Source organism: Rousettus aegyptiacus, unplaced genomic scaffold (genome assembly GCF_014176215.1).
Source record: "Rousettus aegyptiacus isolate mRouAeg1 unplaced genomic scaffold, mRouAeg1.p scaffold_m13_p_5, whole genome shotgun sequence".
In the NCBI taxonomy this organism is placed as follows: Eukaryota; Metazoa; Chordata; class Mammalia; order Chiroptera; family Pteropodidae; genus Rousettus; species Rousettus aegyptiacus.
The window spans coordinates 40,514,316-40,527,590 of record NW_023416308.1 but is presented as its reverse complement, the minus strand read 5'-3'; the positions used below and the strand labels follow the sequence as shown (position 1 = coordinate 40,527,590).

The 13,275-nt window shown below is 41.8% G+C and overlaps 1 protein-coding gene across 3 annotated transcripts in view; it reads right to left on the bottom strand.

Annotated features, from left to right (window-relative positions):
- Window positions 1–366: 366 nt before the first annotated feature.
- Window positions 367–13,275, bottom strand: part of JAML (junction adhesion molecule like) — a 27,852-nt gene continuing 14,943 nt past the window's right edge. For all 3 annotated transcript variants that reach the window (XM_016155486.2, XM_016155491.2, XM_016155477.2), the window contains 6 exons: window positions 11,601–11,713; window positions 9,163–9,400; window positions 5,935–6,073; window positions 3,866–3,926; window positions 2,575–2,661; window positions 367–865 (listed from right to left, as the gene is read on the bottom strand). In XM_016155486.2, coding sequence (XP_016010972.1) covers window positions 830–865; window positions 2,575–2,661; window positions 3,866–3,926; window positions 5,935–6,073; window positions 9,163–9,400; window positions 11,601–11,713 — 674 coding nt within the window. In that variant the 3' untranslated portion in view covers window positions 367–829. The remainder of the gene's footprint in view (window positions 866–2,574; window positions 2,662–3,865; window positions 3,927–5,934; window positions 6,074–9,162; window positions 9,401–11,600; window positions 11,714–13,275) is intronic.

Sequence of the window (13,275 nt, the reverse complement as noted above, 5' to 3'; positions counted from 1 at the left end):
TCAAACCAAGAGTTAAATCAATGGCTGTCCACTTTGGCAACTCATGGGTGTCACTTTTGAAAAAGACAAATGCCCAAGCTCCACCTAGGAATTCCAGGACACCTCTGGTAAGGCCCGGCAGAGCCACCAGCCATCTGATACCCAGCCAGAATTAAGAAGCCCTGGGTTAAATCCTAGAGCTGTATTCATACCCTACTTCCACCACCACCACCCCCGAATTTTCCCAAAACCAAAGCCAGTCCCTAACATGTTAAGTCACAGTATGTATGTCTTTCCTCCTGTCACTTTAGTTGTTTCAGGAATTTCTGACTATAAGTTCCTCACCAACATTCCACAGGCCCCTCAGCCAGGGTACAAAAACCAGGATGATTTCCACAAACCATATTTATTTAGGGATAATTTGCCAAAGGAATCATTTGAGTTGGTTTTTATTTCTGCATTCTTCCCAGTACTCATCTATAAAGAACACCATCCAAGCAGAGGGTCTGATCCGATGGAGTGCTCGAGGTTGCTGCAGCAGCTCAGCCAGGGTCCCCAGGGCCAGTGTCCCACTCCAGAGGGACCAAGTCTAAGCTCTTCCTTATCAGGGACCATTCCTCCAGAGCTGCCCCATCTTCCTGCCAGCCTCTGAACCCTCTCTTCAGCCCTTTGGCCAACCAGTGAGGCAGGAGGGCAACTGGGGAGGAGGGGGCTATAATAACTGGTACGGAGAGTCAGAACATACAGAGGAGAGTTTCTGCCGCTGCTAAGAATGAAGGGAACTTGCTTTTCTTCTCAAAAGTCTTGCTCTGTTTTTCACATTCCCCCAGTCGACTTTTTTTCAAGTTGGTTATTTGGTGTTGACCTGAGATGGCCAAACTGGGTGCTGTAGGAGAAAAAAAAATACAAACAAAACATATTTGTAAAAAGTATTTCAATCATAACAGGTATCACTTATTGAGCTCTTTCCATCTATCTGGCCTAATTCTGAATTTCACATGTACTGTCTCTTTTGATCCTCACCACCTGGGAAGTAGGTATTATTATTCCCATTTTAAGGATAAGGAAACTGAGGCTCAGAGAGGCTAAGTTACTGCCAAAAATCATCTGAGTCAGGATTTAGACCCAGGTGTGTCCAACTCCAAAGCTTATGATCTTAATCACTGTGTTGTACAGCCTCAGAAAGGGGACACAGTGTGATGCCTCTTCATTCAAGTAAATCTAATCTATTCAACAACAACAACAAAAATCAAAGGTTCTATATTATCCCTGCTCCCTATCAGATAACACCTCTATTCCTGTGGTCTCAAACAAGTGGCCTGCAGGCCAGAATTCACCCACAGGCTTATTTAATTGGGCACATAGTGTTTTAAAATAATTTAAGCAGCCCCTGAAGGCCTTTGAGTTTGTAGCCCTGGCCTCTCATCACACTCACTTTATTGAATCCATTTCAAGAGGACTGAGGTGCTATTTTCTGCAGAGTTTAAATCACAAGCACCTAGCACTGAACATGGGGAAGGTAGCTTTGAAGACCATTCATTTCTACATCATCTCTATCTCACTGACTTCCTGCAAATAGCATCATCCTGGTGGGTGACACACTCAGCAGTAGCCACAATACAGCTGTATCAGCAGGTCTCTAAAAGGCAGGATGAGGCCTGGCAGTTACTATAGCATCACATGTCAATAACGGAAGAAGGATGTGTGTGTAGAATGGGGGTGACTATATTCAACTACAACTTCAGAGTGGAGCTACTGTTTCACTTGGTGGAACCAGGCCAGGTCTCTGATCTCAAACTTCCCTGGCAGAACCCTTCTCTACTGCAATCATCAGGGAGTCATGTGTCCTCAGTGCTGGTGCAACCGGAACAAACAGAAGCCATCACCCACCCCCACAGAGGAGGCCAGCCTTCCTGAACCCAGCAGAACATTGCACCCTTCATGGTCCAGTATCTATAATTAGTCTACAAAGGGCATCATGTCCCTTGCCAGCTCACTCCTTTTGTCCTTACATTACTCACTATACTCCAGGTGCCTTTTCTAGGTGCTGTACTTCCCTGGGGATTGAGCAAAGAGGAAGGCGCAACCTTATTATAATAAGGAATTCAGCATGCAGCCTTCTTGGCAGTTAGACTATGCCAAGGCATAAGTCACAGAACAACAACAACAAAAAAAAATCTAAGAGAGTTGGAAGGGACCTTTTGAGAAAAAGGAAAATACTCCATGTGACACAAGGCTTGTCATGGGTCTATGGCACCCTCTTTATTAGGTCATATTTAACCAGGGTTGTACTTATGAGGCAGAGACACCTTGCCCTACCCCCAGTGAAGGTGCCTCTTTTCACCACTAAAATCAATCACCTCCAGCCTTAACACCCTTAATACTTGAGACTGAGTGTAAAGGCAAGTTTGATATTACTCTTCTATCCAGCAGAGCTTCAGCTTCTGACTTTCCTACTACTGAGAAAAATCTCTGCCCTGCGCAGGGTGACCTAGCCACACTTCCCACCCCACCCACCACCCCACCAGTTTGTCTACCCCCCAGCCCCTCCCACCTCCAGACACCTGGCTCAGCTGCACCCAGAACCATCCTCACCATGGTCATGTAGGTGGCCTCTGACTTTTCACTTGATTTTTCTTCCTCAGTCACCTCCCGTGTAGTTATTGAGGAGTAAACATGTTTCTGGAGGGGAAAGGGGGGAGATGGTATAAAAATCAGCAGATCTTATAAGTCAGAGAAAAGGTCAGCTACTACTTACTATTCACAGGACATCAACCACCAAAATCTCCAGGTTCAGAGAGCTAGAGAATGATCAGCAATAATGATAATTCAGTTTTTAGTCATCCCAAAATTAAGAAAATTAACTTGTCAGCAAAGAGCACTAATCTTAAGAACCAAATTCTTTGCTTCAAAAGCCAAACAGTCTTTGTTTGATGGGTGTTTAGCTAGCAGCAGGAATCTTCATTTTGCCAAATTATATCTACTCTGTGGTTATTTCCTTCTAATTAGGCTCTTGGCAGGATGGCTGGCATTTGTCAGCAGCTAACTGTCGTCAACTGTTTCAAAGGGTTTACATGGCAGGGAAAACCCTCTCTGAACCTCGCGTCTGTGAGGTTGGTGGTACTTTCTGATTCCCGTTCCTGTCACTATTTTGGGGATGCAATGTCATCCAGTGAAAAATTCTTGGACTTCTGGAGGCCCCTGCACTATGTTTGGGTCACAAACAATCCAAAAGATAGAAAGGTAAATATTCCAAAAGGGGTTTTTTTTTAAGCTAAAGAAAAAAAAAAAAAGGAGTTCAAGGAAATTAATCCATTTCTCAGTCCCTAATAGCAATAATTTATAGCTCTATTACAAACTATCATAAAAGAAAAAGTGCTTCGTGAGCCTCTCTTTCTAAAAGTCCCTGAATACTTCATCTTAACCATCAGCTCTTTCACTTAACTCCCAAATGTATCACAATTCATCCTTATATTTACACAGTGCCTCGTACAAGCGCTGTACATCACCACATTATTTAAACCATATGAAAGAGCAAATACGCTTGTCCTTATCTTGGTTTTACTGATAAGAAAACTGAGGCTTGGGGAGGTGACAGAGCTGGACTTGAACTGGGCCTTTCTGACTCCAAGTCCAGTGCCCTTTCCTCAGATACAACCAGGATGTGCTGCTCAGGTTGGGCTGGCCCCACTCCCTGGGGATTTGTTCCCAGTGTTGATGATTTCCTGAGCCCCTGCTCTGTTCCAGGCACTAGTATGCATGCTGAGACATCGTGATGAGTTAAGACCCAGGTTACAGAGGAATGATAACAAACCGCCTGATACTGGATGATATCCACCTCACCCTCACAGGGCACAACAGCAAAATGGCAGTGTTTTTCTCTTACCTCTGGGTGAGCTTTCTTTGTGTCCTCCAGGCTTTTTACCAGGGCTGTGGAAGTTACTGAACTGCAAGGCATAAAAAACATGTAGCATTAACTGGCCAGCACTGTATATTCAAGGGGTGCCTACACGAGACCCCTCAGAGCTTTGTGAGAGACCCCAGAACAGGAGTCATTCTCTCTAGACTCCTACCCAGCTTGCCTTCAAGTCTGAGAAGTGTTATCTCTTTTGCGGAGAGCAGGAAGGCATTCTGGAGATAGTTTTGGCTGAACAACAGCTTTCACTTTTCTATTATCACTCTTAACAACTTTCTGTCTATAACAATGCTTAGTGAATGAACAGAGGAACCATGGGAAAGTGTAGCTCCACCAGCAGGGGGCAGCAGAAACTCAGTGCAACATCAGTTCAAAGGGCTCCTGGCCTCTCTGAAGCAGGAGGCCAAGTGGAATAAATCCCCACAAACATCCCAAACTGTGAGCTCTGGCCCCTTCTAGCCTTTGGCCTTTGATATCTTGACCATTTGCCTTCTGCATCTGTCACTATTTCCTTTTTTTCTATGTCAGCCTAAGGTAGAGCTTTAAAAAAGAAAATCAGAGTTAAAGTTAGAAATCATATTTTTTTTGTCTCAAAGTAGAAATATTTTTATTGTATTTTTTTATTATGAAGTTGTATATTCTCATTGTAAAATAATTCAAATAATACATAAATGTAGACAGTGGGAGGCTGAAGTTCCAATAAACCACCTATACTCACAGGACCCACCTTCTCCTTTACCCCAAATACCACTGATATTATTTTAAAATGATCCTTCCAAACCTCTCTCAATGCAAGCGCACTCTCACAAAATATAGTATATATGCTGCTGAATGAGCATTATATAATTTTCTTTTTTATAAATATACTACATATTCTGTAATATAGAATTGAACATCTTTCCATGTCATTACATTCAGGGTTGTACGGTATCTCATTGAATGGAATACTGATTCTTTGAATCATCACTTTTCAGACAGACACAGGATGATTTCAATTTTTAATTATAATAAATGCTACAGTGACCATATTTATACACATATCTCAGCATATAACTCTGACTATTTCTTCAGAATATACTAGTAGTCGTGGAAGTGCTACTCTCCATTTTGAGAAAAAGTGAGACCCAGTGAGGGGAAGTGAGCTGATATGAAACCCAGATTGTCTAACTCTCAGTTCAGTGCTATCAGCATGCCCAGAGCAAAGACTCTCAGAGAAACCAATCAAATTTAAAACAAGGTCAGAGAACCCCGGGGAGTGGAAGTGTAAACATAGCTGGCATAAGCAACCTTCTGTAGAATTTATGTTCCATGGGGAAAGGAAATTCAGAAATCAGCATTACCTAGTCTTAATGAGGGCCCTTTTCCAATGACACTATCTCAACAAGCATCAATTTTCCCTAGCAACATATTTCATCAATAGCTGGGTAAACTGAGGGATGTACCTGCCAATAGCCAGTAAAACACGAGTGCCCATGTTAGGGCATCTGGGCATTTTTGAGATACTGGCAGAACTACTTATTAAATTCAAGCCTTTAAAAATACATTTCAATGACAAATAACTTAGGACTTGAGGGCACCCATTCAAAAATAGCTTGTCATAATTAGAATCTGGTCCTTTAAATAAAGTCACTGATAACCCTCAAGATCTAAGCTTCTAGATGAAGCATATATAGTGGATAATTTAAAAATCATTTTCTTTCAGGCATTGAATGGCACCATTATAGTTCTTGCTTAAGATTTACATTCTTAATTATGCTCTACTTAGACCACCCTTTTTAAAAGAGCTAGTAATCTTTGTAAAATACCAAAGTGAATGATGATGATGATGTGAAAATGTACAAGGCCTTTCACAAGCAAAGGGGCAGGGGTCGCTATACAGATGATGTTTAATGTGACACCATCTAAGGATGATTCTATTTTGAAGTGCCCCTTTCTGTGAAAATAGCACAGTTAAAGCCCTATCATCCTCTTTCACTTCAGATTAGAGGCAGTCCTACACCTTCAGCCTCCCAACCTAAGAGGTGAGAGCAGCCCTGTACCTCTTATTCCTGTTGGTCCTCTTCACAATCAATACCAGAACAGGAAGCAGCAAGATGGTGGCACAAACAATCCCCACAATGATCACCAGCTGATTACCGCCCAGGATCTCAGGTCTGTGAGTTGCTGGAGTCACCAGTGCTTGGGAGAGGAGAAAAAGAATGAGAGCCTCAATATTCCAGAAAAGAGCTGAGAGCCCACTAGTTCTATGTCAAGTAGCAGTAACAGACAGGTCAGGAAGTAGGGGCAGAAGGCCAGACTCCACTTAGTGTTAAAACACTAGGACTATACTGGTCCCTATTAAATTGAGAACTTAAGTTTGACACCCCTGCTTACCCCTAAAATATAGGTTAAGTTGGATGGGAGAATAGTGCCTTACCTATATAGTTTCCTTTTGCATTAACAATTCTGTCTTAAAATGTGATTTACCAAATGATGTAGAAATAACAGCTATCTTAGAGGCTACCGCTCTTTCTATGGGAAAGTGATTGTTTTCAAAAGCACCTATGCCACAACACTCAGCCCCATGGTCATGACACCAAGAGGCACTACCCATATGGTACCCTTCATTCATTTCCTCGATTCACTCTAAATACATACATCAAAGATCCAATGGGCACCAGATGGCAGTAGACACGGAAGATACAAACATGAATAATTCATGGTCCCTGCCTCCAAGGAGAGGGGCAAACATGTAAACAGAAAAATCACAGACTGCTATGGGTGCTGTGATAGAAGTCCACATGGGGTGCAGAGAGGGGCACAGAGAAAAAGAGTATCCAATTATATGGGGAGCCAAAGATGAGAATTTGTCAGCAAAAGTTCTAAAGTTTAAGTGGAATCTTAGAGGAAATATCAAGTTTTGGGGAAAGACACATGGGGAAGGACAGAGGGGACATTATGCACAAGGTCTGGAGGCCTGACAGGATAGTACTTTTAGAAACTAAAAATAGTTCTACAGATCTGGCTCAAAGGCTGCATTGGTGGGTATGGTGGGGAATGAGGCTGGATAGGAAATAAGGGTCTAAGTCATGAAGGACTTTGATTAGCTCAACCAGGAGTCCGCGTCTTTCTTTCTTATTCTTTTGCTTTCTGAGGGAGGGAGGGAGGGAGGGAGGGAGGAGGGCGGGAGGGGGGAGGGAGGGAAGGGGAAGGAAGGTCCGGAAGGAAGGAATGACAGGAAGGAAGTCGGAAGTAAGTACGTACGGACGTCCGTAATTCTTCCTTCCTCATCCTTCAGTCGTTCATCTTTCTCTCTCTCTCTCTCTCTCTTTCCTTTCTTTCTTTCTTTCTTTCTTTCTTTCTTTCTTTCTTTCTTTCTTTCTTTCTTTCTTTCTTTTTTTTTCCTGCAGGCAATGGAGAAACCACTGAAAGGTTACAAGCAGTGGAATAACATGTTCAGATGTGTAATTTAGAAAGGTGGCACTGATAGCTGCATGAAGAATGACGAGTGGCTGAGAATGAAAGTAGAGATTAGTTAGAGGCCTAGCGTCTAAGACGGAGATGGAGACAACCAGAACTAAGGTGGTGGTGATGTACTGTAAAGAAGGCAGATTCAAAGTCAATAGTAAAAATGACTGTTGACCTGTTATATTGGGGGTAATGGGAAAAGGAAGAATCAAGTACAACTCCCAAGCACCTAGTTAGGTACCTGTGTAGATGGTGGTGACACTAACTGAGGTTGAGGAGATGGACTGGGAAGAGGTATGCGGGAAGAGGTTTGGATATGTTTTATTTGAAGTCTCTGCAGAGTATTTGGGTGGAGTTCATACAGTTATAAAAAGATAGATAATGTCCAACACAGAATATATTGAATACATATAGAATGTAGTATCCAATGTTACTGAGGTAAAGAAGGCTGATGTGCAATTAGAGTACCGCTGGTGATCTAAGCTAGAGACCAAAGCAGGAACCAGAATGTGGTGCACTTGGGAGTAAATGGGAGAAGAGGCAAGAGACACCACATAAAGCCCTTAAGTAAGCTATTAGGCTACATCAAGAAATAAATATGTAATTGATTGTGGTGAAGGTTGTGCAAGTCAATATACTAAAAACTATTGAGTTGTACACTTTAAATGGGTAAATTGTATAGTATGTGAGTTATAGCTCGATATAGCCATTTTAAGAAAAAGAGAGATATAGCATAAGAGCTAAAGTAGACAAAAGACACAGATAAGAGGAAGAGTTGAGCATATTTATATGATGAATGGTAGGAGCCAATGGAAAGTCAGAGCTTACAGGGCCATGTTGTAAGTTTCTGAGAAGGGGGAGAGAATATACCTGAGCACAGGGGTTCGGATAAGCCCAGGCAGAAGAGAGCTCAACACAGCAAGGCAGAGATAAGGATGGGAGCAAGTACAGACATGTTTGTGGGTGGGGAGGCCTTGGAGGTTGAATGAGCTTGCACTAATGGCTTGCATTTTGTCTGTGAAGTGGAAATAAGATTTCTGTGAGTGAAGAAATCCATCTGTCCTGCTTCCCTCTCCAGCTAGAACCCTTAGCTATTAGCAAGGAGGTGCCTCCAGAGACTTCAGTCTCTGCCAGAGGTACTGAGGTGTGTTCCATCCTCATCCCCTTCCCTACCTCCAACCAACCACAGCCAACTTTTGAGAGCCTTAGTGAAAGACAAAGTCCACAGGCTACATCCTGACTGCTAACTGGGTTATAGTTTTAACTTTAACCCCTCACTTATCAACCTCTCTCAGTCAACACAATTGAGTCTTTATTCTAGACTCTGGCCTCAAAGCACAGTGTTTGCCAGAATACAGAACCTTTGACCAGAAAACCCCTCTATTTTTGGTTCTGGTCCCTTTCCATTTTCTCTGTTTTCTGCTCTCACCAGCTCAGAATCATTTTCCCTTCCTCACAGATCATACAACCTCTCCTTTGAAGCTAGGTAAAAATGACTTTGAACATAACTCCAATTCATCTCTGAGGTCCTGGATCTTTAAATTGGTAGATTGCACTAGCAATGGGTGAGGTCTAGCAGAGGGCTGGTGTTCACTAAATACTGGCCCCTTTTTCCTTAACAGCAGAGCCAGAACTAGGGTGAGCCAACCAAGGTGCCCAAGGCACCAAATTTCAGGAGGCATCACTCTCAAGGTCATGCATCATCTAAATAATGCCTCTTTCACTTTTGCACTCTAAAAGCCTCTCAGGCCTCACACTAGTCCTGGCCATGCCTACCAGCTATGAGGTCCCTCATCCCTTCCCAACCAAATGTTAGATACTTTGGGACTCTTTTTGAATCACATGCAACACAATAGTTTTCTTGAATGTCAGGTTCCCAAGGTGGATACTGCAGGTGTAACTTCCTCCATCAAACTCCTTCACTCCATTGAGCATGATGGAGCCATCATTGCGGGCGAGGTCCCCAACGAGGGTTACACGGTTCTGGAAACGGCCCCAATTCTGGAGGTACCCCACAGGTACACCAAGTTTGGGGTAATAGTGCAACACAATCTCCTCCTAGAAGGAAAAGGCAAAATGTATGAGATTGCAAGGACTGGGGTTTAGGGAGTGGGGGGAGGGAGGTTGAGAGACCTTGAATGTGTAGGCAGTACTGGTATTATCAGAAAGTATTAGATAACACAGAGGTATCAACACACTCGTGTGTGCGGAGATGTGTAGTTGTTCCATCTGAAGAGAGGGATGAGGAAAGTAGGAATGAGGGACTTCCACTTTTTACACTTCTCCAGTAAAACGAAGTAAAAGTACACCTTTCCTTTTTATGACAGGAAATCCAGTTGGATTTCCAGTTCAGAATTCAGATAGGAAATCGAAAACATGACTAAAACTGAACTCCGAGTTTTCCCCAAACCAGTTCTTTCTAGTCCATCCAATTTTGATAAATAGCAACACCTTCTTCCAGATGCTCAAGCTAAAAATTTTGGAGTCATCCTTAACTCTTCTCTTTCTTGAACAACTCACATCTAAAATCCCTCAGCAAATTCTATCATCTCTATCTTTAAAATATGTCCCAAATCCAGCTACTTCTCAAGTCACTCTGGTGCCACTCTGGTGCAAGCCACCATTTCTCACCTGGATTCGTGCAAGAAGCCTCCTTACTTGTCTCCCCACTTACTCCTAACACGGCATATTCTCAGCAGATGAATCATTAGAGATATAAGTTCAATTATATTACTCCTCTGCTCAAAACCCCCTTTCATTTTACTAAAAATACAAGGCCCTTCATAATCTACCCTATCCCCTTTTCCTCTCTGATTTCATTTTCTACTTGTTCTTTCCTCACCACCCACTGGAGTCACTTCATTCCAGCCACAGTAACTTTCTTGCTGCTCCTTGCTGTATCTGGAACACTGTTCTCCCCAGACATACACATGGTTCATTCCTTCACTTCCTTCAGACCTCTGTTCAAACGTCACATTCTCAGTGAGGCCTCCCTGACCACCTATTTAAAATAGCCACAAGACTGCTTTCTTGTTCTTCATAACACTTACTATGACATATTCAATATTTATTTCTTCATTATTTTACTATGCTTCTCCCTCCATCTTGATTATAAGTACTCCATCAGGCCAGAGACTTACATTGCATAGCAGACGTTTTAAAAAAATACTTCTTAAATAAATGTTTGAATTTTTTATTAAGGTGTGTTAACATTATTTTTTAAAAGCTTTTAAGAAAAGGAAATGGGAATGTGTATACAGACCTGGTCCATAACCTCTTGTCTCTTGTGACTCAAATTCACAATTCAAAATGTCCATTCTCATCCTTTTTTCTGTTGTGACTCACTTGGCGGATGATATTTAAAAACATGAGGTATACCTAGGTCTACATATAATTCCTCATAATCTGCTGTGGTGCCACCTTTCCTGACCCCCTCAGACAGCATATAGGAATCAAATGAGTTTAAATGACTTTTTTATAGGAATGATCTGGCATATGTCTTAATTTAGAAAAGCTTTAACTTTTACAAACTTTCTGCCTTAACTTTTATTAACAATAAGTTACTTAGGATGTCCCTCACAACACAGCTTAACTCATACATCATCATGCCACAGTTGTTATTTACAGGTCTAGTGGTCTTATATTTACTGATTCAGAGTTCCCATGAAATACTCCTCACCCTGGCCCCCGGGATCTACTAATCCCAACATTCAAAGTATCCATGAAGACAGCAGAAATTCCCTCTATCCTATAAATAGGGTAATGAAGCACAGAAGAAAACTCACAAAAATAACCCAAATAAGAATAAGAATATAATCATTCTTATATCTAGCCCATAGCTTTCCTGGATAGGTCACAAAAATCATCCCTTTCATTCTCCCATCAACTCTACAAAGAAGAGAGAGGAGAAAGGAAACTAAAATGCAGTGGCCGATTCATGTACAAATGCTTTACATGGACTATCTTATACATGTATCTTCACTATCCCAAAGGTTAAATATTTTCTTCTCCTCCTCCTCCTCCTTCTTATCTTTTTTATCTTAATCATCTTTGTTAGAGTCATTTTTCCTACCAGGAAGCTAACATTGCCCAGCCAAGTGGCCAAGCTAGGAGAAGGCCCAGTTCTGACAAGATCTAAAGACCAAGCCCTTGCAATACCACTGTATGGCACCTCGTGCCTGGATTCTCCCTCTACCCCACTGTCCTGACACCAATCACCAGGGGCTTCAACCACACAGTAATGGTTCCTCCTCATTACCTTGGCGTGTTCTCCTGATGAGAACGTCCAGTCTACCTTGGTCATGTGTTTCTCTTCTGTGCTCTGGAAAACACATCCCATATAAGTAGAATCACCCACATAGACGGTGAACTCTGGGGATAAAATGATAAATCAAGTCAAACCCAAGGTATAATCCATAGAAGTCAAAGAACTTTTAAAAGAGATAACGTTTAGTCAAAGATCCTCAACGGTAAAATCAATGTTACCACCAAATGCTACACACATTCTTTCCACAGATAATCCAGATGATCGAGCACCGACAAGGAACACAGAGGCCTCTCACTCAAACCAACATGACACTCCGTGGGTAACACAATATCCTCTAGCTACCCACATACATCAAGTCTAAGGGGTCCTATAGTTTTCATACTACAATAAATACTTTCTGGTCCTCTTTAATTCCCTTGCCCCTCCCCTTTACCAGAATTTTTCCCATGACCCCAACTCCACTTCAAGTTTATACTAAAGAAAGTACGGAAAATCTTGAAGCCCACCACTTTCTGTTCACCTACTTAGACACCCACATCTGCTTAACATAAACAGGAAGTGGAAAGTTACATACCTCTCACTCTTGTATATAACCTACTGGCTCTCCTAGCTGAAAAACTGAATCGTGGGTGACTTTCCTCAACTTCCTTTCACAAGTTGTCTGAGGACTTGCTTAAAACAGTTCTGGCTACAGAACAGGTCACAGGACTCCTTGCTAATTAGGCTAAAGCAATAGACAGCTTTCCCCTGACTTTTCTGTTTCAATCCCTGCCCCCACTCCCTGACCCAATCCCCCTTCCCCTCCCAGCTTTCCACGTCCTAGGCTCTTCCTTCTACTTATTTGTATAAGCAGCTGACTCCATAATATGTTTACTGCATAAGTCATTTCAAGAGGTCCTTGAAAAAAAAAAACAATTAGATATTTCAGATTTTTTTCATTAATGATCTATACAAATCAGCCACGAAGTCAGTTAAGAAATGAAAGGCAGGATGGTATTAAGAGAGACACAAGCCTAAGTCTTAACTGGACAAAGTTCCTTTAAAAGCACATTAAACAGGCTCAAGAAGAAACAAACACAGTGTATAAGCCGACTTTTTCATTCAAATTGTTTCCCTGAGAGAACATTAACTTCCTGCCTAGAGGAAAAACGCATAATGGGAGGAAAGCAAAAGAAAACATTATAAGCTTGAAATTCTATAGAGGGAATTATTTTGAAAGTAATAAAAATTCACTGCAAAGAATACCAGTAGAGAAGGAAACGCCCTCTATTCTATCAACACATTAAAAACCGAACTCTATTTTTAAATGTATAATGACGACTAAACTTCCTGAATCCTTTCAATGCACCAGACATGTGCTACACACCTTGTACATAGTTTTTCAACTAGTCATTACAATATTTTGAGATATATACCATTACCCTCCCATTTTACAGAGGAAGAAAAAGTAAAAGAGACAAAAGCCATGTGGCCAGTAAAACATAGAGCCAGAACTCAAACCCAGGCCTGAGTGAAAACAAAGTCCAAGTTTTTCTCACTCACTATACCATACCACCTCACATAAGTGGAAGGATGACTCATTCCAGAGCAAAAGTACAGGAAGTTGGTATTATTATTTGTAAGGAGGTTGTCTAAAGTATTTAAAAAGAACTATGAAAAAAGGAAT